Source organism: Haemaphysalis longicornis, unplaced genomic scaffold (genome assembly GCF_048455015.1).
Source record: "Haemaphysalis longicornis isolate Haplotype H1 unplaced genomic scaffold, Haemaphysalis longicornis Haplotype H1 scaffold_1, whole genome shotgun sequence".
Classification (NCBI taxonomy): Eukaryota; Metazoa; Arthropoda; class Arachnida; order Ixodida; family Ixodidae; genus Haemaphysalis; species Haemaphysalis longicornis.
This window is the reverse complement of record NW_027526203.1, coordinates 345566429-345592955: the sequence shown is the minus strand read 5'-3', so window position 1 is coordinate 345592955 and position 26527 is coordinate 345566429. Positions and strand designations below refer to the sequence as shown.

Below are 26527 nucleotides of genomic sequence, written 5' to 3'. Positions count from 1 at the left end.
ACAAACCGGTTTGATACGTGATTTAGTCGAACTGGAACTGAACTGGAGCGAAATGAATTCACCCAAACCCAAACTGTAACCGAACTCGTATTTTTTTTCAGTTAGACACACTGGTTGCATGGTTAATTTTCAGCGAGTTGTTTTCGTGTGAGCAGCCAAAGCTTTCACGCATTGTCATCTGCACGCTGCCATGGTGCTACCATTTTCATTTGGCAGAAGTTTCTGTATGGTTACAAAGAAAAACATAAGTCCTCCTGTGTTCGAGTTAACGCTGTGCATGTGTGTTGTATAGTGTTTATTCATACATTCATTCATGTTTTATTGCGTGTCCAATACACCATAGAGGCTCTTACATTGGTACACAAGTCAGATAGTAAAATGTGATAAAGTGAAAATTAAAACATAGCTACAAGCACATGCCCATATCGCGAGCACAGATTTATCAGTGAAATAACCGTGCATGGAAGGCAGAACCACAAGTCATGGCATTAGAAACAGATTTGTTAAGGTACAATTAAAAACACTTTGAGGCATGAAGAAATCAATATCTGTTGACATACAATTCCACAGAATTTGCAGGCGTTCAGCAGGTGATTTTCTATGTGGCATACTGGGGGCAAATAATGTACAATATGGCGCGTGAATCGCTGAGGGACATGTAAATTGACGCTGTACAGTAAATCGGGAGCGTCAAAATGACCATTTAGTATCTTATAGAAAAACATGGCGTCACAATAACATCGGCGACTTTCTAGGTCGGTGATGCCTATTATATTTAAAAGAGAATGGTATTCATAATAAACCTTACGTTCGAAATATCTGTCATAGATGATTCGAACCAGGCACTTCTGGACTGATTCTATTAGGTGGGAATACGTTTTTGGGAGCTGGTTCGAAACGGAACCATATTCCAAACGCGATCTCACCAAAGAACAAAACAAGTGGATGATGGTATCCGGGCATTTGAAATTGCGTGTGAGGCACGAAATTACACCCAGGGCTTTTGCCTGCAAGCATGACCAGTTTAGCATAGGCCTGCTAGACCTAGGCATGACCTGTTTAGTTGGGTGCAGAAATGCACTGGACAGCAATTAGGACCTGGTGTACAAGCAGATTATTCCTGCCCGACACTGCATGGACTGCCCATAGCTCAGTGCCTTGAGAGGTTCACGTGGACTCCCTGCTTGATGTGACACTGTTTGTACACATCCACTAAGCCAAATGTTGCCAGAGTTATTACACCAATGCCCTCCCCCTCCCAGAAAAAACCAGTAGTAACACTGTCACTCCTTCAGTTATGTCATATGCAAACAAATACAAACCAGCATTCATCATAAATAATAAGGGGTGCATGTTAGAAGATGGCATAGCATTGCCAATTAAGCATCTATAACCTGTAAAATAGGCCTTTGAATGTCGGGGAAAGGCAAGGGCATTTTAGTCGAAAAGTAATTGTTGCAGCTACATATACCAGAAAAATAACTTTACTCTATCAGGGGAAGGAGGTCCCCCCCCCCCCCCCAAACAAAATAACTGTTACGGGGGGGGGGGGGAGAGGGGGGGAGAGGTCCTGACAGTTGCTCTGGGACCTCCTCATGTATTCCGCTTATTTGCTCATCTTTTATGTACATTTACCCTTCAATAAACTTCAAACAGAGTTACAACTTTCAAAAAGTAACTCATTACAGTCACTGAAGGGAAGTAAACGTCCCCACTTTCTCGCACACATACAAATTGTGATATCAACCCTAATTTAACAAAAAAACTGCTAGGTAATTATGCCTATTGAGGTGTCTTTACAAAAAGTAAGCGCACCAAGCAAGTTCCAACACATCTGTGCCTCGTTCCTGTATAACTCTTTCCGTCACGGGGTTTAGTTAGTAGGCATATTACAATTTAGGATTAATTAAAAATATTTATTTCAGAGCTTCCCTTCCTCGGTGGAGGACACATTGCACTCTTAATTGAAAGGGCGTTCAGCCAGTGCATTGGCTAGAATTCCTGTGTTCTATCAAATGATTGCTTCATTGTGGGGAATCTTGTAAGTTGGTGCAAATCCGAACCATGATTGCCGACAACATAGTTGACCCGCTGCGAAGATGGAGATGCTTGAGGCCGTGAAACTACGGTTCAGCACTCAGTGCAATTGGCCAGGCAAAGACACGCTAAACTCAAATTGCATTACCATCAATTAACAGAACTGAGCGAAAGTTTCTTTTGTGTCCCTTATATAAAGCTTTCATGACAGAAAACAGCACAATAAATGGACAGTGACCCAATTTAGTTTTCTATGTACTAATAAAAGTAACTAACGCAACACCTTCCAGTAACGTGCAATGAAGTAACAGTAATGTTGTTACAAGTTAAGTACTGAAACTAAAAAGTATAGCACGGTAATGGGTTACTGGTAATGCATTACTAACTACCAGTGATAGCCCAAGATTGGTTGGAATGCTGAAAAAAAAAAAAAGGGGGGTGGGGGGGTGATAAAGGAACTCAACATAGCCGCATTGGCCTTGCATCCATGTTCGTTCACATTTATGGCTTTTGAAATTAGGGGCACTACCATGACATGGTTGAACGGGAACAGTACCAGCAGTCTTCGTTTTTTTTTTTTTATTCCACAGTATGTCAAATGAAACCGCACCCACAGGAGTGCTGGACAGCCCAAAGATGCAGCGGTGAATGGGGTAATACGGTGTAGGGAGTGAGGGAGCTAGCCATTTCTCTCCCAAGCTTCGCTGTTCTTGTAACACTGCAGATGCCTGCTTTTTCCCTACAGGAATGGGCCAAAGGCGCTTTTATAAACTAATGAGCTGTTAGGGAAGAGGGTCCTTGGCTATTACATGCCAACACTCCCTGTTGAGCAATGTCTAAAAAGCACTGCACCCACAGTGTTTCATGAAACTTGGACTGAGAATCAAAATGATCAATGTTGAATTTCCAGCAATGAGAAAATGAATTATCATTCAGGGTGGTATAGACCACCTTGCCTTACTTTTACATTCTGGATAATTAGTGAACTACTTTAACTGGAGAATAAACTCAACAGTTGTAGGCTCCAATACCTAACCCTATGGAACTTCCTAGCCCAATAAAAATAACAAACATGAAAGAAACAGTTTATTTCCCATCTGTGCTTGAAAATACAAAAGCAATGAAATACAAGAGAACAAACAAAAATAACATTTTTTTTGCAACATTGCTTATACAGTTGAACCCCTTTATAAGAGACACATACCGAGGAGCAGTTTCTGTCTCTTATATGAGATGTCTCTTATAAGCAGGGAACCATGTTTTCACTTACTAATCAGACCCTAGTTCAATGTGGGCACCATGTGACTAAAATAAGCTCAAAAGAACGCTACAGCGTGTTTCAAAAGATTCATTCTAATTTATGTTCGGCCCCCAGAATTTATGAAACAGTTCTGAATTTTGTTTGCTTCGTGACTGTATTTACACTGTATTTTACAACCGATTCTGCAAGCTTTTTTTTCTTTCCTCGTTTGTGGAAGATGAGTCGTACATGTTGAGTTCACAAGCCTGATGAATAGGTAGAGCGCACAGCTTCTGCTGTGTGCTCAGGCTATTCGTTATGCTTGCAGGACTCAACATCTGCGATGCTTCTTGATTGGGAGCTATGCGAGTGGGAGAACACTCATGTGCGATCGTGCTCCATCCAATGGATGGCAGTAAGCTTCAACCACTTCTGTCAGTTGCATTTCCATTGGCAGGGCTTCTCATCGTCATTTCATAGCTGACTGAACCACTGTGTGTTTGCTGAAGTTATAATAAATAGCGACTGCAGGCGTCTGTCGTCCACCTGTGCTTCCAGGATGGAAGCAACTGCAATTAGTGACTGGTGGCACTGCGTCTGAAGTTAAAATGTCTGTTACAAGCGAGATTATTGATTAAAGTTCAAGGATGACTTGTCCCTTATAACCAATCTTCTACATCCGATGTCTGTTATAAAAGAGGTCGATTTAATGGGAAAGATAGGGCAGCCAACCATGTGGGTCAATAGTGTCTCTTATACCCATTTGTCTCTTACATCAGTGTCTCTTATAACGAGGTTCAGCTGTATACACTGGTGTGACATTTCATTCATTTCATTCATTTCAAATTCAATCCAAACACTACCAACAAGATTATGTCAAGTCCCAAAAGCAGTCACAGAGCCCCCGCACTGACTGAACAATACCATCAAGATCAGAGGCATCTGAAAACAAGCAAGCCACAAGTACAAGGCCAAAGCACACAACATAAGATACAACAGGCCTAAGCCATTCCAGTAGCAACATCAGGTGCAGAAAAGCCACCATGAAATGGACAGCCGCATGTTTGTCTGCTAGAATAAAATGATAGTCCTTCCGAATTTCATTCAGCTGATTACTTCAGGAGTATACCAAATCACAAAGTAAAAACAACTGTGTTTTGTTTGGACAGCACCCCAGTCAATGCGCTCGTTACAAAGCACGACTATATACAGGAGGCGAAACAACCACTGTGGCGGGTGTGGGCAGGCGATCAGATGATGTCACTTTGAAAACTAACGCGGACTGCAAAGCGTCACAGCTGTGATGGCAAAGGAGATGATAATGGCAACTGACGAAAATGAGTCAGCAACTACACAGCAGTGCCATATGGTTTCACAATGAAAATGAAACAGAAACTGTTAAAAGTTTCATAAAAAAAAAAAGACAAAATATGAGGAGACCTTAGCACCCCTTACGATGTAGCGATTGCAAAAGCAGGAGGGTCCAATTGCCAAACGTTCACATTTCCACGCATTACCATCATCTTTCACCTTCTGTGTCTTTTTCTTCTTCTGTCACTTACTATTATGCGGCACATACCCATATTTGCATTGCCAAGCAAACAGGTCACTTAGTAGAAAAGTACTAAGCTACACCTTTCATTATTATGCTAAAATGATTGATTGATTGATTGATTACGTGGTTTAATGCGCCGATGCTACACAGGCGATGAGGCGCGCTGTAGTGGAGGGCTCCGGAATAATTTTGACCACCTGAGGATCTTTAACGTGCACTGAAATCTCAAACACACGGGCGTTTTTGCTTTTCGCCTCTATCAGAAAAGCGGTAGGTGCAGCCGGGAATCGAACCTGTGTCCTCATGCTCAGCAGCACATAATGCTCAAATGACTCATGTGCGTCTGCAACACACGTCTGCAAGTCAAGGGCCACAATGCATTCACTTGGTCCAGCTTTACCCTTTCCCTTTGCAGCCTTTTCTTCTTCTCGTCATTACAATTACTCAGCACATACTCGCGTTGGCATCACCAAGCAGAGAGGACATGCAAAGGAACATGCTTTTATACTCCCTTAATTGCCACTTCTGCAACTAGCTTGGCCAAATTACTTTTGCAGGCCTCAGAACATGCCTACAACATGCATCCAAATGAAAGGTAACAACACATAACTAGCTCCACCAGACTCGTCGAGCCGAGGCGGTCTTGGGGATGCATGCCAGACTCACTTTCGGGGTTCCCTGTTTTGTATCTTACCCAAATCCAAGAGTGCAACACTTTCTTTTCAACTCAATGGCCCTGTTTTTTAGTCTTTGAGCTGTCGCCCATTTTATGTTCCATCTGTGGGCCTGGGATGTCGGATCTTCTACTACTTACTGAGTTAACTAATGCTTTGGATCTACTCAGTGCCATCACCAGACCGTTAGAAGTTGCCATGGGGAGATTTAACCTTTCAGTGTTAAAAACAAAATCTGCTTGCAAACAACTGCCGACGTTCCATGTCAATTGGCGATGTGCTGTTACTGAAATAATCTCTGATGGTTCACACTAGTCCTCTGAGCTGAAGTCGACTCATATCGTAAAAGTAGGGTGCGCATACACTAGTTAAAAGTGGCACACTTATCCCAAAGCGCAGAAGTGGGTGACAAAGGCAATGACAATTGGGCTGAAACCAAACCAAAACTGATGCAAACTTGTTGAAAGTGGTCATAAGAGCATTGAAGACCAGCAGTGCACACACATACCAGCCATAAAACTACTTGGAGTCAAAAGATTGTTAACGGAAAGCTGCCGATATTTTTGCAAGCTCTGACTAAGTAGGACCGAAATAAAATGACTGAAGGCCACGTTCTGTTCAATATTGATGCACGGGCCACAGAACTTAACTGGAGATGTAAAAATTTATAGTGGCACTTTTTTTTTGAAGCCGTGGTGAGCTTCTTCGTTTGTTTCTTCTCAATCGGCAGCTAGAAATTTGCATCAATATTCCCAATTTCACCTCATAAATAAAAGGAGACTGATGCTGAAAGAGCATTTCCTTTGCTGTTACATAACTTTACTCATCTTAGGAGCGGCTCCAATTAAATGAAACAGAGGAATGAAATCACAGATCATTGGTGATAGATTTGAATAAGAGCGGTAGGAAAAGAACTCGGACCAATTATACCAAGTGTGACTGCTGAGACAGCTATAACCAAAACTGCTAAGACACCTGTGCCAAGATGTACATATTTTTTGATAATAGTTATTTTCCAGCAAAGCTTCAAAAATGGTAGAGCATTCACACTTTCATTTTACCCATTTCCCAAATTAACAAAAAATTTTGAATTTTCCCCACAGTTTCCCCTAGGCTTAATGTTTTCTCAATTTTACAAAGTTCCCATAATTCACTGGAGCCAGGGGCTTTGTTAAATTGAACTTAAAGTGCAACACTGTCGCATAAATGGCTGGCAATTTAGCAAGACAAATTATACCATGTTTGCCTGGTAAGATGCCTTCCATGGCACTGACGATTTTTATTTAATTCAGTACTTAGGCAATAGGCAATGGGGTTTTAAAAAGACTAATATGATTCCGCCTTTTATGTGACTGCTTGCGGTTTGGAACAATGGCTATAACACAAGTTTTAATGCAAACTTCTAGTAACAAATAATAACCTGCTTAGCTACTAGGATAAAGGTATATCCCTACCAAATTCAACTAGGCTAAAATAAGTGACTCTAGAAAGTGCTCAATTGCCATTTGAAGGTGATCCCACTTTTATGTCTCCCCAGGCATTTCGTTGCCATCACAAACGAGGCAACGCCTCATTTGCGCAGCAGTTTGCGTCCATTTGAAGTGGTCAACACTGCCCCTAATGCTAAAGGTCTGGCCTCTACTCCTGGTGCTCATGCTACCCTGCTATTAGTCCATTATTTAGGGCAACGCGTGCGTGCGCTATTAAGCCAACTGCAGACAGTAATGTATAACAACCACCCCCACTTGTTTCTCATCTCTTGAGAGTTCGTTCCTCATGGGAAGCCATTACCAATTTATCATTTACGACTTTAATGATTTGCACAACACCACTTTGGTCTTCGCAATTCACCACTAACAAGACTGATCGGGCTGGTAGGTACATTGCAAACTTGCGGAAACAGTCTCAGCAAAGACAGGACAAAGAAAGGACACCTTACAGGACACCCTTAGCACTTTATCCTGGTGTCCTTTCTTCATCCTGCATCTGCGCTCTTTCCGCACGTTTGAAAAATGAGCTGTTTTATAAAAAAAAGGAATGAACACTTGCAAATATAAACAGGACACGGCTGCACAAATTGCCTGACTCAGCTTGCCAATGCGCTTTCGTTTCCTCAAATAACGATGCACAACTAGCCAGCTCTAGCCGTCTCATTATAGTATTTCTTGATGAGCGCACTGCACAGGTTAAGTGGCAAAAGCGTTGCGCTGCTGAGCACTAGGACATGGGTTCAATCCCAGGCACAGCAGCCATTTCATCAGGTACGATGTCGAGAACCCATGTGTCGAGATTTGCTGCACGTTAAAGATACTTTTAAGAGGTCCAAATTAAACGACAGTTATCCTCTACGGCATGCCTCAATGCCCCGGCTTATCTTCACCTGATAAGCTCCCAAAATTCGGATAAATGCTCAGTGACAACCATTTTTACCCGCTAAACATAAAAATAAGTCACATTAGAGGAACAGGCAAGTTATATATTTTTTATTTGCAGCCATAAGCTACACATTTGGATTTCTACTAGAGCTTGGCCAGTGCCATCAGTCAATTTGCATAGATTCCTGTTAGGAATTGCTACAGACCACAGTGCCTGTTCTTAAACACAGTTTGGAAAAGAATTTTATACTTTGAAAATTTTGGTCAAAAACCAAATGCACCCCTTGAATTCATGCACAACTAAAGCTGTAGAAATAAATAGTACAATCACAACACAAATTTTGCCACTGCACATGACTGACAGCTACTGGAAACTTGACAAAACACTGAAAAGACCCCCAGTGACTGAAACTCGCACACAGAAGCAGCACCAACGTGGCCACCATGCTGCCTAATCGTCGTCCTGTGGATGCACAGGCACGGTGTTGCTGGACTTGGAGAGCTTTACAATTTCTGACACAGTTCTGCCGTTTCCATGCTTGTCGAGAAGTCTTGGCAAAGCTCTTTCATACAAGTTCTTCACCTTAGCTAGAATGAAAATATGAAACAGAAGTTAAAGATGCCTCGATAACCCACACAACACTAGTTTCCATAATACACAATGGTGCTCCGCGCAAGCAGCGAATGAGTTGGTTGCACATGCACTAGCCGATAACACCACTAATGTTAAATGACATGGCAAAGGAACAGCAATGGTCCCCGAGAGAGTTTGCTTAAAGGCAAAAAAAATGGTGCAAAGGTGCAAAGCTTCAGCCATAACGGAAGCAAACTGCTCCACGCACTTTACTCCATGGACAAAATGTCCTGGCTGAGACAGCTGTACCCATCTATCTCCACCTGACAGGTACGCTGCAAGTCATCGAACACCATTTAGCCGAACATCGCTTCATCGAAAGCATGCTGATGCCATTGAAGCCGCTTTATCAGCTTCCATGGAGTCTGCAAGGGTCTGCAGTGCTCTCAATGAGACGTTGTCCACAAAATTTCAAGTGGTCCAAGTATGCCCCACTAATTACAATCCTGCACTTCTCCCTTTCTGCCTTTCTAAAAATTCCCCGAATTCATAGAGCAAAATAACTGGGCCAAGCTTGTGCTATGCTCAATCCAGCACATTCCCAGGCTCATCTAGGTGGCATCCCCTCCCATTAAAGGGGTCCTGAAAGGTGCTCTGAGCACACTAAATGAACAAGTGCAACCGTTAGGTTGCGTGCTCAACATCATCTGTGCAAAGTATAACCTTTTACGTTCAGCGGAAAGCTCACACTTTCGTTGCAAAGCTTGTCGCCGCTTTTTCACCCTTTCCTGCGTGTTTTTGGACACAGCCATTTAAACGCATGCGCATCAACGATTATCCCATGCACGCCACGAAGCAGAGATCCTATTATTTGACAACTTTTTTTCTTCCACTTCCGCCGAAGAGAAGCGTTGTCTGCTCAACATCGGCGGGTTGTGGAGGCACATTTGGTTCATTAGCACTTCCTGTGCTTACACATTCGTCTATATTTACCCTTTTTACTCTATTACCACGCTTCTTGTTAAGGCGCGCCCTTGCTAGGCCGCCACGGCGACGCCGCCGATTTCTGAGTTGCCATACCACAGTGTCACACAACGCCACGGTGACACAAACACGTCGACCGGTCGAAAGTCCGTGCAGTGTGACTGGCTCGCCGAATGAGGACGCAGACAAAACCGGGCAGCCGGCGGGTTCTAGGGAATTGATTGAGAAGCAAAAACTGCGCCCTGGCAACATTCATGCCGTAATGAATACCACTCTGTTTTGTTCGGTTTTAGAGTTTCAGAAACTTAGTAAGGTCCATGAAGCCCATACAGCTCAACACTAGCGCTAATGAAAACTGTATTTTGGCTTACGACACTTCAGCAACTTTGTTTCACCGGAGCTGCAAACTGCACATGCCTGTGTGACACCGGCACGCTTGTAGAAATTATAAAGTCAGTTACAAGGTCATTTAGGTAATAAGGGATCAATATCGGTCAAATTTTTTAGCGTAGAGCGTAAAACAAAAGTACAGCAAACACTATTCCCGCAATGTGAACTCGCAGTCGCAGGCGGGCACACATTTGTGATCACTTTTTTGCCCGCAGCGCAGTTGCTGGTGATCAGCCATAGTGAATTCAGGGAACTGTACTGCGCAAGCAATATGAAGACATGTTCAGTTTATAAATGAGGAATTCTTTAAATCAAGTAAGAAACATTGATGCGAGACACGAAGGGTGGGCGTCCATCTAATATAAAGGTTATCTCCACTACCGCGCCTATTCTGCGGTCATGGTACAGTGGTCTCAAGAGTTGCGCGCACATTATAAACGTTGCATGTTCTAATCCCAGCCGGCGTTAGTCTTTTTTTTTACGTGGCATGGTTTGCGTATCCTACTTGCGAATTCAAAACATAACTTTTTATTGAACTGTCGAAGAAGCATTTAAAATGCCAATACATCATTCAAGTGATTGATACAATTTGTTCAGTGTTGAATTCGTGCTTTGTACTAAAAAGAGCCAATTGTACATTCAGAGGAAGAACTACTGATAAGTCTATTTTGCAAAATTGGCATGTCTTTATATACAGTAAACATAGTTTCCTTCCATCGCCCTTTCATTGTCAGGTGTTTCTAGCCGTGGCACACCCCCAGTGTTGGCTTGGTTTTGGGGATATCAGGGAACGAGCATAGCGATTTATTTGATTATGACATTGCATTCGAAACGTGACGCGTCGAAAGGAAACAGCATGGGGGTCAAATCACCTCTCCTCCACATATTTTTGGTTTGCTGTACACATTTTTGGGATGACGGCTCCACTGTTTCAAAATCAAAATCTGACGCTGCGGAACTCAGCCCTTTCTCAGATGAGAAGCTCTCAGAATATGAATCCAAGCTTGGCTTGTATTTGGAATTAGAAAAGCCATTGGCCCAGTCCACAGTCAAAGACCCTGCGCAGTCGAGCCATCCAAAAGTAATCATGCGCATAAGGGAGCATGCAAACAGACGGAGCACGCACACGGAGGGACCTCACACAACGCACAAAAATGGCGCTTTGTGAAACCAAGATGGCAGATAGAGATGGAAAGCGGATACAACATGGATACAACCACACAGTGGCTGTAACAACCTCATTTGCTGGTGATAGCAGTAAGTGAGGGCGTGGTGAGCAAGCAAAAGCAGCGATCGAGTCATGCTACTCGAATGAAGCACGACTCGAATCATGCTGCAGCGCCTAACTTGTCGTGCCGTAGCAGACGAGTGACCAGAACAACCTCAAAAGATGGCAGAACAACCCTTGGACCCGTAATTGCATGTGCGCTGCATGGTCACTATAACGAGAAAGGAGTGCGCGCGGAGCAACCACGCCTCCCAGTAACAAAGAATGGCCATGGTCGCTCCTAATCTTTAATATACTGTTATCAATGCACGGGGGGGAAAACACGAGCTTCTAGAAAGATTTTATAGATGGCGTGAGCAGTGTAGGGACGCCAGCTTTGCACTTCAGCGCAAATTTTTGAACGTGCAATGGAGGCCGTCCCGGTACCTCACTGACTCTGTGTGTGTGTGTGTGTGTGGGGGGGGGGGGGGGGGGAGGGGGAGGGGGAAAGGGGGGGAATGCGATATCGTGATTGGCAGTATTGAGCATGTAAAAAATGAACAAACAGCATTTATAAAGAGAAAACTGCCTCTAGGCTACCAGGGGAAAAAGTGAGGGTGGATTAATTATGCTGTGCAATCGTATGCAGGGTCGAACAAAGGGGCAGGCGCAGCCTCAAAACCCACACTACTCTTCCGAGGCCGCGTGTAATATCGGTTATGGAATACCTGTCTAACTGATAAACGCAGGGTCGCATAGAAGATCCCGGGAAAGTGTGGGGGGAAGGGAGGGGAATTGACTGCACGACCACTCACAATAAAGAAAAAAAGTCCCGTGGCGTATCGTGCAACCTTTTGACTGCTTTTTCGTTAAAAGTTATAAATGTTTAGAACCGATTGGGATAATGGAATGGATAACGCGGAAAAGCGGCCAATTGAGCAAAAATGAACGACGGCAATGGTTGAATGCGAAGCCTTCTTGTGAGGGATTCCCCTGTTGATGCGAAAACCTAAAGCAGGCTTCACCTGTAAAAGAGTACGTTTGAGGCAGAGTATCCTTTACAGGTGGAAGCTGGCTTTCCTGCAGCTGGTTTCGAGGTGGACTACAGATGCCATCAGTGAGATATAGGAAGCTTCGCTTGAAGTTCAGACCATGTCGGGATGGCGCGTCGGATATATGTCAGCTCCATCAAGCGAGGGACCCAGGCTCGATTCCCAACAACTGGCAGGGAAAATGCCATTTGGCAGCTAAAACGGCATCCCACTGAATTTTGTCCCCAGCAGCACACTCAGCCTGAAGTGCTTCATTAAATATCTATATCATATTTACATTTGGAATCAAGAAGTGCCATGCCCAAGAATGCAACAACAAATACCGGCAACTTTTTTATTTCTTTCATCAATAATTATGCATTTAGAGGGACAGTCATGTCACTTGAAACACAATGACAGGACCAGGGTGCACATCAACTTAGTCCCTTTATCCATAACCGATCTTCAAGAAGTGCACTTCTTTCAGTCCAACTTCAGTTTGTGCTCACTTCACACAAAAGTTGTTTAACACTCATGTGGGCCTTATCAAGACTCACTACATGTCGAACATTCCAATTTAATACCAGCACTATGAAAATTGCCCACCATGTTTTTCCCCTCTCCATAGCCCAAGAATTTTGGTGGACATTAACTTTAAACATTGCAGTCCTCAGCTCTGATTTAAAAGGATGTGAAAGGCACCCTAGTTCTTATGTGATGCTGCAAACATTATGGCGTGTATCCAGGTGTCCCAAACACAAGATGTGCCTGCCCTTCATTGATTAGCCTTATGGGAAAGGTACTTCCGCAAATACATTCTGAAGTGTGCAGTACGCATTCGTGAAAAATACACTGAAAAGAATTGCATCAGCTCCTATCAATGCAACAATGCCTTTGGATGGGTGAAAGACATTCTTCACTAGCAGTGCCTCATCTCACATTTAAAATATTTTGCTGAAGTAATAAAATGAAAAAAAGAAAAGGAAACTGCTTACTCTGAAAGTCAGCTCGGTCCTCTAAAGACAGGTACTTGTCCACTGTGGTCTGCCAATAGTACCTGGGAATCGAGGCCGACTGTGCCCTGAAAACAGAATTAGCAGGTTCTGCCTGAAAAGGCTTTGTTATTGGGCGAGCATCCTTCATGCCTGGATTGCCCCACGCAAATAATAAATAAACACAAAATAAAAACAGCTATACATCAATACCTATTTTGAACAAAAGCCTACAAATTTAAGGGTGAAAAAATCCTCGGCTTGGTATGTTTTTTCCCATACCAAGTTTCAAGATACAACAAGTCGCGTGGGACTTGTAAGAGTATAAAATTTTTTATTCAATGGTTTAGCATAACCTTTTTGTGGTAAACCTGTGTGCAGCTCAGCACGGCCACATTGGATAACAAGCTTACCATGCCAACAATTCTCTAGCTAGCCAAGCCATTCCAATGAGCTGCACTGCAGCTCTTAGCCTACTGCAGTTGTAAAGAGCTTTATAGACCTTGTTTGCAGCCCTCATTCCCACTGAATCGGCTAATTTAATGCCTGTAAAATATTCTTAAATTTCCACCTTGGTTAAAATCTCAATAACACTGAGCTCCTAAAAAAAGTTGCTTATGGCACTCTGCTAGTTTGGCGCAACAGGAGCAGTTCAGCGTAGGACGGTGCAGGTAAAAGCGTTTGGTGCTCATTGGCGCAAATGACGCAGCTTTTCCACCCCTGCCTAAGATGCACTGCAGGAAAGCCAACTCAGGGGTGCGACAGCTGAACCAGATTTTGGAGCAGTTTTTGGAGCAGCGAAATCTCGATTTTGGCGCAGAAGAATCTTGATTTGGAGCAGAATGACGACATTCATTATGTCACCTCACAAGCCTAAAAAATCAAATTTTTGGCAACTCATGGGGGAAAAGTGAACTTTTTAATCGGTTTTGAACGCACATAACACTGAAACAGCCTTTCAATATAGTTTTTTCTGCCAGAGTATCAGAAGGTACGAACAGCACTACCTTTTTACAAACCATATTTAAATTCTTAGGGTCCATGCATAGATAGCGAGGAGTGCCATTGAGAATATCGAATTGAAAAACTAAGCAATTGTAAGGCATTTTTATTATCATGTGAATGCCGAAATGATTATTTTTGTAATTCCAGACTGGGCGACAGTTGTCCTACCCCACCAGCCCTCCCATTTCATTCCCCAAGGTGCACGTTCACTACGATCGTAATTTGAGTAACATTGGTATGTTTAGCCACCTCCCTCTTGGCATTAAATTTCACTTCCGATAGATGAACCATTATAACTAGCATGCAATAATAGCCCGTCCCGCTATCGGACACTGCTTGAACATTTTGCGGTGATGTAGCCTGTGCCGCCACTTCTGCAGTGTCGATCATCCCATTCCTGCCACTCGCAAGCTCGCTGTCAAAGGCAGCCATAACTCAGCAATTTATAACACCGCAACGAGTCCGAAATTTCACTTCAAGCACGCACCACACCTCACACTCAAGGCCAAAACATGGCGAATTTGCAGACACCCTGTTGTTTTTAATGAACTCCTGTCTTTTGAGCCACACAACTTCTCGGAACAGATCAAACAACTGAATGTAAACCCAGCCACCCCATAACCAAAACCACGGTAGAAATCGGCGAAGAGCACTCTGCTTGAACCACGAGCAACTGCTTCGCCCGGCGGTCATGTTTTCCAATTTTCGCCACACCAAGAAGCGGGTCCAGTAATGCTGTTCCGGAGATACGGTGCCCGGAAAATTGACGTATTTTTCACCAACTTGCACAAGTAGTTTGTCGCCTCAGTACACATAAGTATTTTTTCTACAAGACTTTACAATGGTTTTCGATGGGAAAACTTTAAAAAATTCACACAATATAACATGTGCAACCCCATTGTTACTTTCGAAAAAAAAAAACCAACGGAAAAAGCTATCTCGGGGGCAATTTTATGCGGGTTTTTTGTAGAATGATCAATCAATTAAACCTTTACAAACAGCATCACCTTGAAGGGTGCTGGAAAATTATGCCATCAGTAGGCCTTTTCCCCCCACTGAAACTGACGGGAGCATAATCCTTTGCTCTTAGACTGTTTTGGAGCAGTTTGGCACAATTTTTGCAATTTTCAAGATTTTGGAGAAGCCTGGCGCAGGAAAACAAATTTGTATCAAAACTGCGCAATATGCGCAGCTGCCTCACCCCTGCCAACTTTACACAATGGGAGGGCACATAATGATGATGATGACGAAATAATAATAACAATAGTTTGGACATAGACTCGCAGGCAGTTTGCACTTTGTACATTAAAGGGGCCCTAAATAGGCTGCCAAATGTTACGATTTTGCGTGCGCAGTCACTGGAGTACTATCCAAGGAACGTCATCCCGCAAAAACTGTTTAAATTCGTTAAGTATTAGCCGAGTTATCGCTCATTAAAAGGGGCCACCCATAAGGCCTGGGGCTCTCCTCCTCTAGTAGCTCCTCCGAAGCACTGTGGAAGCCGCGACGTCATCGACCCAGCGCAAGACCACCGAGAGAAACAGGGCAATCCATCACCCTCCTTGGTGTACGTGCAGTCATTGGCTGCGCCAAGCCCTGCGCGCGCTTTTTTTTTTAGCACTCGACGCGCATGCTCCGCCCACCAGATTCCGGTTGCACGGTCACGGCCGGGCTAGAGAGCGAGCGGCGCGCCGCTCCCTCTCTAGCCCGGCCGTGGCACGGTGAGCGCTGTCGCTGTGGTTCGCGTTCGCGGCGCCGCACTGGGCAGTGTCTCGTGCGTCATAGAGGCGCGTCAGAGCCGGAAAGAACTGCGTCAGAGCGCGCAAGTGTGGCGGCAAGGTATGGTTGGTGAGCCAGGAGAGAAACTGAAATCTTTTTTTCGTGTTTGTGCGGCCCCTGCTTTACGCAGAGGTGTAATATTTGGTACACGTTGTCGTGAAGGGGTACTTTAGCGATTGCGCGATTGAAATGGCGACCTTCGGAAGCCTATTTAGGGCCCCTTTAATGCTCTGACTGATTGCAGCGGCTTTGGGTTAGGCACTTCACCACTTGATTTTCACAAGAAAGCTTTGCATTTTAACCATCGTCGTCGTTAGACGGATGGGATTAGAACTATATTTGAGTCTTTATTCTCGAAGTGACTTTCATTGACATCAATGCACTCCTGCAGAATACTGGCATAAGCATTGACGACTGCTTCCTGCGTCTCACATCATGTCATTGATGACGATGGAGGCGTTCTGGATGTGCTTGGCGAGGTCGTCAAGCTTTGCCACTAAGTCGCTGCAGTAAACAAAGGACTCCATGTAGCTCCACACAAAGCAAGGTGTCAGGTGTGGAGAGAGTGCAGGCCATCGTATTGAGGCCAAACCTCATCCCATCCACCGGTTTGGGAACTTGGAATCAAGCCAACAACAAATTTTAGCTGCGAAATGGGCTGGCATACCACCCTGGTGACAAATGCACCCCTCTTGCTGCACGTAGCACTATAGAAGCTCAGGCAAGAAATCATTTTCGAGAAGGTAAGGGTGAGAGTCGGCTATGACAGCCAGAGGTCGGCAAACTCACTCATGAGTCCACTCACTCAGACTCATTTGGACTCAAACTCACGCGTGAGTTTGAGTTTGAGTGAGCGCGAGGCTAGTGTGGCATGGTGAGTTTGAGCTTGAGTGAGTTTGAGCCGAGTGATCACGACTGAGTTTGAGTCCGATTGAGTTTGAGTCCATTTTGAGTTCTGAGTACATTTTGAGTTTGAGTCCATTTTGAGTTCTGAGTACATTTTGAGTTTGAGTCCATTTTGAGTTCTAACCATTTTGAGTTTGAGTCCATTTTGAGTTCTGAGTACATTTTGAGTGAGTCCATTTTGAGTTCTGAGTACATTTTGAGTTTGAGTCCATTTTGAGTTCTGAGTACAATTTGAGTTTGAGTCCATTTTGAGTTCTGAGTACAATTTGAGTTTGAGTCCATTTTGAGTTCTGAGTACATTTTGAGTTTGAGTCCATTTTGAGTTTGAGTCCATTTTGAGTTCTGAGTACATTTTGAGTTTGAGTCCATTTTGAGTTCTGAGTACATTTTGAGTTTCAGCACATTTTGAGTTTGATTACATATTGCGTTTTGAGTACATTTTGAGTTCTGAGTAAATAGGAGTTTTAAGTCCATTTGGAGTTTGAGTACATATGAGTAGCCTAGCAGGCAGCTATGGTTGGCTGTTAAGTTTCATGCGTCACTGTGGGCTCGGAATTCAAGTTACCTGCGGGTATGGCACCAATCGCGATCTGCATGATTGGTTGGGAGGGAGGTGGTGTCTGATTTTTTTTTGTTTCTTGTAGAATTTTTATGGCCATAAGCACTTGCTGTATACCTAATTTTCGCGGCTGGGCGCGTGAGTGATAATTGACTGGTGAGGTCATAAAAAAGGGTTGTCTTAACTTTTCCTCCTGACGGATCCACTAAGAGCGTGGGAAAGGGTGGTGGGAAAGCACACGGCGGCGCTGGCGTGCTGGTTGTTCGCCTGCTACTGTTAACGGCTTGATATACTAGGGGTCACAAAGGAAGAGGTGAGAGCCGGGGGGAAATGGGGGCGGGGGCTGTCCTTTCTACTGTTTCAAATGAATTAGCTGAATTGACTGGGCAGCGCCCCTTAAGACAGAATAATGACCACGTTAGATTGGGTGAAAAGTGAAACTGATGAGGCTAAGGCGTGTAAGGTATCAAATGAAAGGTCCGGATTAACGGAATCACGCGGGGTAAATAAAAAAAATGCTTCCTGATTGTAGTCATCAGGCAGTCATAATGAGTCATAGATTGGGTTAAAATTCAAAATGACGCTGCGAGGGCATGTGGGGAATCAAATTCAAGGTCTCGATGTGAGGAATCATTCGGGACGAACATGAGATATGGATATATCATGACGTAGTCATGGTAAATCAAAGATTCGGTTAAAATTCAGGTTCATGACGCTAGGGCGTATCAAATTAAAGGTCTCGATGAGGGTAATCACGTGCTTCCTGATTATTATCATGACATAGTCAAAATGGGTCATAAATTAGGTTAAAATTCACAATGATGCCACTGGGTGTCCGGGGTATCAAATTGAAGGTTCCGATAAGGAAAATCACGTGGGACAAAAATGTGGTAGGGCTATATCATGAGATAGTCATGGTTAGTCATTGATTGGTTTAACGTTCAAATTGATTCCACTAGGATGTGATGGGTATCAAATCAATGGTCTTGATGAGCCGAATCACGTGGGAGCAATACAAAAATGCTTCCTGGTTATAACCATTAGATTGTCATGGCGAGTCTTATATTGGGGTAAAATTCGAAGTGACCCCGCTAGGGAGTGTAGGGTATCAAATTTACAATCTTGAAGAGGGGAATCACGTGGTACAAATAAAAAAAAGGCTTCGTAGTTCGAATCATGACATGGTCATTATGAGTCATAGATGGGGTTAAATTCAAGGTGAGGCCGCTGAAGCATGTGGGGCGTCAAATTGAAGGTTCCAGTTAGGGGAATCATGTCGGACACCTAAATAATGCGTCCTGGTTACAGTCATGAGTCATGGTTAGTTTGACTGGTATGAATTCCATATGACCCTGCTAGGGTGTCTGGGGTATCAAATTAAAGGTCTCGTCGAGGGGGTCACGTGGGACAAATATGAAAATGCTTTCTGGTTATAATTATGAGGATATCGCAAAAGGTATACAGCAAAAGGTACACACTCTCACTCACACTCACACACACTCACACTCCCACACACTCACTCTCACTCACACTCTCACTCTCACACTCTCTCACTCACACTCTCACTCTCACTCACACTCTCACTCAGACTCACACTCACTCCCAGTCGCACTCTCACTCAGTCACACTCACACTCTCACTCCCACTCTCACTCACACTCACTCTCACACTCACTCCTACTCCCACTCCCAGTCGCACTCTCACTCTCACTCCCACTGTCACTCTCACTCACTCACTCTCACTCAGTCACACTCACACTCTCACTCTCACTCATACTCACACTCACTCTCACACTCACTCCCACTCCCAGTCGCACTCTCACTCTCACTCCCACTCCCACTCTCACTCACTCACACTCTCACTCAGTCACACTCACACTCTCACTCACACTCTCACACTCTCAAACTCTCATCTCACTCTCTGACTGTCTCAATCTCTGTGAGGCCATGTGAGTTCTGAATTCATTTTGAGTTCTCAGCCCATTTTGAGTTCTGAGTTCATTTTGAGTTTTGAGTACATTTTGAGTTTGAGTACATTTTGAGTTTTGAGTACATATTGAGTTTTGAGTACATTTTGAGTTTGAGTACATTTTGAAGTTTGAGTCCATTTTGAGTTTTGAGTTCATTTTGAGTTTGAGTACATTTTGAGTTTTGAGTCCATTTTGAGTTTGAGTTCACTTTGAGTTTGAGTACATTTTGAGTTTTGAGTCCATTTTGAGTTTTGAGTCCATTTTGAGTTTTGAGTTCATTTTGAGTTTGAGTACATTTTGAGTTTGAGTCCATTTTGAGTTTGAGTACACTTTGAGTTTGAGTACATTTTGAGTTTTGAGTACATTTTGAGTTTTGAGTCCAAATTGAGTTTGAGTACATTTTGAGTTTGAGTACATTTTGAGTTTTGATTACATTTTGAGTTTGAGTACATTTTGAGTTTGAGTACATTTTGAGTTTTGATTACATTTTGAGTTTGAGTACATTTTGAGTTCTGAGTACATTGTGAGTTTTGAGTCCGAGTGAGTTCTGAGTTTTGAGCTCAATGTGAGTTTGAGTTTGAGTGAGCGCAGATGTGCTGCTCAGCATTGAGTCTGAGTTTGAGTGAGTGGTGATTCGAAAAAAAAAATTGTGAGTGAGTTTGAGTGAGCCGCGCCAACTTTGCCGAGGTATGATGACAGCGTTGTCAGAGAAGGGAAAAAAAAAAAAACCTGTGGAGTTCAGGGCCCAGGCGTTTAAATACAAATGCGAGTTTGTCCCAGTGATCAAAACATGTGCACTGGCAGTTCACACTCCCATCCAAGTGACAGCCTGTCAGTAAGACATGTTGCAGAGTACCTTTTAATTAAAAGCATACGCTGCAGTAGCTGCCGTACACTGAGCTGAATGTTTTGTTCACTGCATGCTGGCCCCGCATGGCGTACCATGGCTCCCTGAATGATGAAAAATTCCCACGGATACAGGCTTCCTTCCCGCAAAAGGCATTGTCTACGATGATGATTGTATTTCTCAAGAGAGACAGGTATTCCTCATTTCACTTTGATGACAAATGTAAGCTTAAGAAATGCCCTTTTTCTCGAATAAGTATTAAGTAAGTATAAGAGCAGTCGCTGAAGCTAATCCCAGGCACTCGCCACACTGGCTACACAGCCGTGAAAAGTCAAGTGGCAATTAATGTCAGTCGCCTAAAAACTAAAGAAAGACATCGTCTGCTATGCGTCTTCCCTCAACTGAGCGGAGGTTACTAAGCAAGGCTGGTGCCAAGGGGTCTCCTGTGCAGATAAGCTTCACAGGGTGAAGCCCCACTTGGGCTAGGGGGCTTTGCAGTGGAGGGCTACCGATCAATCCAGGCCGCCTGGAATCCTTAATATGCACCAAATTCTCGTGCAAGTGGACGTCTTCTTATTATGCATCCATCAGAACCAGGAAGGTATTAAGCTATTTTCTCTCTTCTAGTAATACAAGCTTACAATTTTCTTTCATTATATACACCCAAAGCAGGTTTACTGTTAAAAAAAAAAAGCTACTTAAAATCAGAACAAACAAGTCTGCTTACCATGGAAAATACTCCACAAGCTTGTCCCAGTCAACTGCAGATGACCTGGGTGGATTCAGTTTGTGCATTCTGCAAAAGAGAAGGGAGAGATTCAAGTTAACTTCCTGGTTTCTTGGTGAATGGTGTTCATCCTTGAAGTGATGGATGGAGCTTTCACTTTTCGAGGTCAATTTCAAAGCGGGAAAAAAAGGCCAGTTTGGAGTAGCTACTGTCATTTATGAAGCCCATGCAGAAACGAGTGGGCATGCCAGTTGCAGGTGGAAATATACCACTGACACAAGTCCAAGGTTGTAGTAAATACTACAAAACAAAAGCTAAAAAAAAAAAAAAAAACGATAATGAAAATGAATTACCATAGGCCCAATATTTTAAAGTGGAGGTCAACCAAACTACAACCACAAATTCTGGGGACAAAAACATCATTCTTAAATATGTTTAGTGCAAAAACCAAAGACAGTACACAAGAAAGGAGACGGGACAAGCGCTAACTTTCAACTGAACTTTAATCACCGCCAGAGCTGGTAAATACAGAAACAACTGGAGCATGCGCAGCATGCACCACAGTAGGGTATCACAAGCACGCATATGTGTCAATCACCGAAATGCTCGAAAAAATATTTCTCAGAGTTAAAAAGGACCACCGACTTATCACTGATACAATTATCGCCTTTTTGCTTGATATAAAAAGCTTCCAAGAGTTCCCGTGCTGTCCCATCTCTGCTCCTACCCAGAATCTTAATCTCCCCCAGAAGGGGCTCACACTTGCAGGCATCGCAATGCGCGGGCAAATGCGCATTTCCTTTATTCTTTACCAACAATTCATGTTCCCGTGCTTGGTCATTGATACATGGGCCGGTCTGGCCAACATAGACTTTCCCGCATTTGAGTGGAATCTGATATACGACGCCTATAGCGCAGTCCGCAAAGGGCCTAGCATGCTTCTTGTTGCATCCTTGCCTTTTGCACCCATTGGAAGAAGTGCGCGCGAAAAGTCGGGCCAGCTTACGCGGCGCCGAGAACAGGATTGGAATGCCATGCCTATTGGCCACCTTCTTGAGGTGATGGGCAACTTTGTGGATATACGGCACCACTTCGGGTTTTGCTGTACTTTGCCCTGGCTCAGGTGCTCTTCTAGAGGTGCCTCCTTTACTCTTCTTGAGGAGTGCCTCAGCGACTGAGTTCAAAACCATGCACGGGAAGCCGGCTGAAAGCAGCCTTTCAATTCGCTTATCAAAGCTAGCCTGCATAGAGTGGGGACATGACTTGGAGAGAGCCGATTCCAGGCGCGAGTGAGCGATTGCTCTTTTCACCGTCTTGGAGTGCGCAGGGTCAAAAGGGAGCCAGCCACCCTGTAACGCTGCTTTATGATGGAAATTTTACACCACTTACATTTAAATACATTTTGATTTTTTTCCCACACGTATACTGTACACAGTTGCAGTGCAGTAATTTGAATACCTGAAACTTGAATGGTAACACATGAAATAAAGTCTTGCCAACCTGGGCCCCGATTCACAAAGCTGTGTGCACGCAAGATGTTTTAAGAGCAGTTTGTGGTAGCTGGAATCTTGGCTACTGCATCCCTTTTTGTGGGAAACCAACCACACACGACCACCAGCCAATCCAAAAATGGCCTTAAAAATCTCGCATGTGAAAAGTTCTGTGAATTGCGGCCACAGTTTATAGAAGTGCTATCATAACAATAACAGTAATAACTGCAAAATTAAGTGTTACTATGACAAAACTGAAAATGACAATGTGATAAGTCATGAGACACTTTTAAAAAATGAGAAAATTTCAGTGCACGTTTTATTCACATAGAGAACTTCATTAAACACCAATGTAGTGGCTCATGGTACGCCACTGCTTTGACTTTCGTAGATCTGCTCACATGCTGGTGAAAGTACTCGCAATTATGCGCATGCAGCTGGGTGGCCCCAAGTTTGCTCGCGTGACAGCCGACAATCAGCTGCACACTGACCCTCCATAGCGCAAATTCTCATAAAATATTCTACACCCAGTTCAGTTCTACACCCTGTACTCAGAGAGTTGATGTCACAGCGCCTTACCAACAAGACATTTCAGGCACTCTCGGTACCACCAGGAGTGCAAATGAAATTTGCAGCTACAACTTATTCTCTGCCCCACAAATCCAATTGTGCCACTGGTTGAAGTTTTCCCCCACTGGTTAAAGTACACGTACAAATTAGCTCGAAGCTTGGCATATCAAGATTCACTACTCTCTTGTGCGTTTTGCAAAAGTGGCTCCCACCATTAGGGGGCGCAACATCCGTGCTTCCCTTGACATGCATCATTTCTGAGCACAGGGAACAAGTACGCAATAGCAAGCCCATAGCTTACCTCCAGATGAGGTGAATGGTATCGTACGGACTCCACTTGCGCATCGCCGAGCTGATATCAGGCTTCAACTGCAATAGAGTCCTATAACAAAGAGCGAGACAATTCCTTGTCAAGGTGCTTACAAAAGTAAATGAACTACCGAGCACCAGGCAAAACCATGATAGAGTAGAGTACCAAATATACATGACTTCAAAAATCATGCATCCCCCCCCCCGTCTGACGACGACAATGGTTGAACTCAAAGCTTTGTCGCGACAGATTCTGCGGTTGTCACCCGAGTTTGGATCGAGTTTCGACCATGTCAAAATGGAGAAATAGACGCTGGCTTCATAACGTGAGGCACCCAGGTTCGATTTTGGCCACAAGAAGCGTTTTTTTCTTTCACTTAACCTGGCGCATTCGCGCTACAGACGCCTTCAGTGAGAACACCAAAGCTTCGCTTTAAAAAACCCCACACCAATAAAACATGCAATTTTCACACCAATACAACATCATTTGTGAAATGACAGTCACCCCTTCACAAAATCCGGCCTATGCTCCCGCCGTGCTGGGTAAACATTTGACTTTTGTTTTTGCTTGTTTCCCATGTGCATAATCACCATAAGTGTTTTTGCGGAAAGTCCTTTCACTCAAACAAAAAGCGGCGATTGTGGCACCCATCGTGACAATGAACATCAATGTTAAACATTGAGCTGCGATTTTCCCCACCAAACTGCACGTCGCCGGTTCAGCCGCTTGACTAGGGAATTGCCAAAAGTGTGATGTGCGCACATTGGCGGTAGCTGATCGTTGCAGCAGCGAGTGCCCCTGAAGAACACGACAGCTCAAAGGACAGTAAAAAAAACTCCACTCCGTTCGCAGCTCATGCACTTGGATATGGTGAGGAATAAAATCAGGCTGGCCTAAAAGGAGCATGGAGGTGCCTGTAAAGTGACGGGGTCGTTTCTGATGGTTTGGCTTTGGAGGACTTCTTCTACACTGACTCTTATGCCAACTCTTGCATTATTGCAACTGAGCAAGTGAAGTACGAACCAATTGTGCAGGATGTGCTGAGAAAATCGCAAAAGGAGCCCGGCAGTGACACTGATGCCGACGACACAAAGCCTCAAGCAACCCCCAAGTACTTGTCACAATTGACATGCTACAGCACTACACGAGTTCGTCTGGGCACCGAGATGCGATGCAATCTCTGTGGGCCTATGAAAGTAGTGTTAGGCCAGCTATTATAGATACAGATGCGAAAAATGGTCACTTATTACTTTCAGAGAAAATAAAAGGTCTCCAGAATGTGTCCTTAAAACTGGCAAGTAAAGCTTCCCAAATTTTTAATAATATCGCGGGAGCGATGACCGATCGGCATGTCAGTGCCTTATCACGGTGTCCACCGGCGAAATCGGCGAGTACGTGCACGCGCATAAAACTATCGTCTGTAGGAGCGTTGTCTGCACACTTACCATCGCCTTCTACACTGCTGTGCAGTTCTCCTTCCCACACATTGGGACACCTTCTGCCAATCGATGGCACTTAGCTTCAGACTTCCACCACTACTTTGTTCTTCCATTGCTTGCTGGAGAAGATCATCTTCCTCTTTTGTCCAAGCACCAGTGGCTGAAAGAGGAGGATAATGGCACATTTTGAACTGTACCCATACCCTGGTACAACTAACAAGGATTTGGTCCCCCATTGTGAGGTTAGTCTTCAACTTACGCAATTCGACTTTATTAGATAGAAGCATGCTAATAGTGACCCACAGCAGCCACCATTGGTCGTTTGCACCACCCTGCTTCCCACAGCCAACTAGTGCTCAAAGAAGACTTCAGCCTAATACCACCTCAGCCCTTGCATGCACAATGACACAAGCATTTGGCAGGTTCCCCACTTGTTATAATATAACCCAACACATGGCACATGCACCAATTCCTTTACCATCTTAATTAAAAATGAAATCTTGAACTCAAACAGCAAAACATGATGTAATTGTCAAATTTTCTGTGAGCATTAATGAGTGGTATCTAGATAATCTTGCAGAACGAGATGCTTCATTTAAACAGGTTTTGTTGAGAGATTCACAAAACTAAAGCTCCACCTTTAACATAGCACACAGTTCTTTCACGTAACAAAAATGACTGAGCAAGTGACTCAATCCGCCGCTTTACTCGTAATGGCCTTCACTTGCCCCTTGCTGCAAAATTAACTCGCTACAAGAGCATTTAGAAAAGCGTGCCTCCAAAAATAATCCCTCCTGCATCTCTTAACCTCAATCACGAAGTCAGTAAGCTGAAATTAAAGAGACACTAAAGGCTGAATATATTTTTATTTTAATTCAAAGAATATACTTTTCGTAGCCTGTTTGGCTTTTGGTCAATCGCCAAAAATGCCTTGTTTCATAAGCAGATGAACAGTTAAAATTGGAATTTCTCTTTCCCCTACCTTTTTCATTTTTCCTGTGCAGCTAAGGAGGACGTTAAAAGATGTGCAGTATGTGCCAGGGTCCTACCACACCAAGATGGTACTAAACATAATCTTTCCCATTGGCTTTCAATGAGAACAGGCCTTCGGGATGATGGCTATGCCCATGTAAAATAGAAGGTAGCACTACAGACTGGCCGGCCATCACACCCCCCCTATGTACTCTTGTTCAGTGCTGCCACCCGGTAGAAGGTGCAGAAAACACTAGTGCAGCCGACGGCCACCGTGGCAGCACAGCAAGTGCACTAATAACCTCCAACTTCTGCTGCTGGTTGTTGTACACTATACGCTGCCACTAAATGGGGGCGGTAGACTCTCGCATTCACCTGCATACAGCTCTTGACTGCGCTAGAAACCCAAGGCGAAACATTTCACCAATCGAAGTTAAGAGCACAAGTTGCACGATATGTTTATTTGATGTTTCGATGCCTCAACCTTACTCTTATGCAATCTCCGTCAATCCACTTTCACCATTCACAATTTGTGATGTCACAAAAAAAAAAGTGTTCAGGCAGTGACACCTGTTCTTATTTCGTTAGCATTTTCTGCATCAATAAACAATTGCTGCTGTGAGCGGTGTATTAATATACCGATATAGGCCAACTAAGTTTTACACTTTAGTGATCCTTTAAAAGGAGCTGCTATTTGCACTGAATGGTTGGCTATACTTCTTCCATGCCACTGAAGCTTTTTGATTCCTACCCTTTATATACATTAATTCCAGCCAGTGGCGTACGCAAGATATCACTTTGGGATGGGTGGGGAGAGTTCAGAAAAGGGAGAGGGAGAACATTAGCAAAAAAAAAAAAAAAAAATTGAACAAGACACCAATAAAAAATTAAACAT

The 26527-nt window shown here is 43.8% G+C and overlaps 1 protein-coding gene across 3 annotated transcripts in view; it reads right to left on the bottom strand.

Moving 5' to 3' along the window:
• Positions 1 to 3109: 3109 nt before the first annotated feature.
• LOC144153469 (cyclin-D-binding Myb-like transcription factor 1) overlaps positions 3110 to 26527 on the bottom strand; it is a 44338-nt gene continuing 20920 nt past the window's right edge. For all 3 annotated transcript variants that reach the window (XM_077685119.1, XM_077685112.1, XM_077685126.1), the window contains 5 exons: positions 24667 to 24820; positions 23213 to 23293; positions 20852 to 20920; positions 13063 to 13148; positions 3110 to 8469 (listed from right to left, as the gene is read on the bottom strand). In XM_077685119.1, the coding sequence (XP_077541245.1) occupies positions 8333 to 8469; positions 13063 to 13148; positions 20852 to 20920; positions 23213 to 23293; positions 24667 to 24820 (527 nt within the window). In that variant the 3' untranslated portion in view covers positions 3110 to 8332. The remainder of the gene's footprint in view (positions 8470 to 13062; positions 13149 to 20851; positions 20921 to 23212; positions 23294 to 24666; positions 24821 to 26527) is intronic.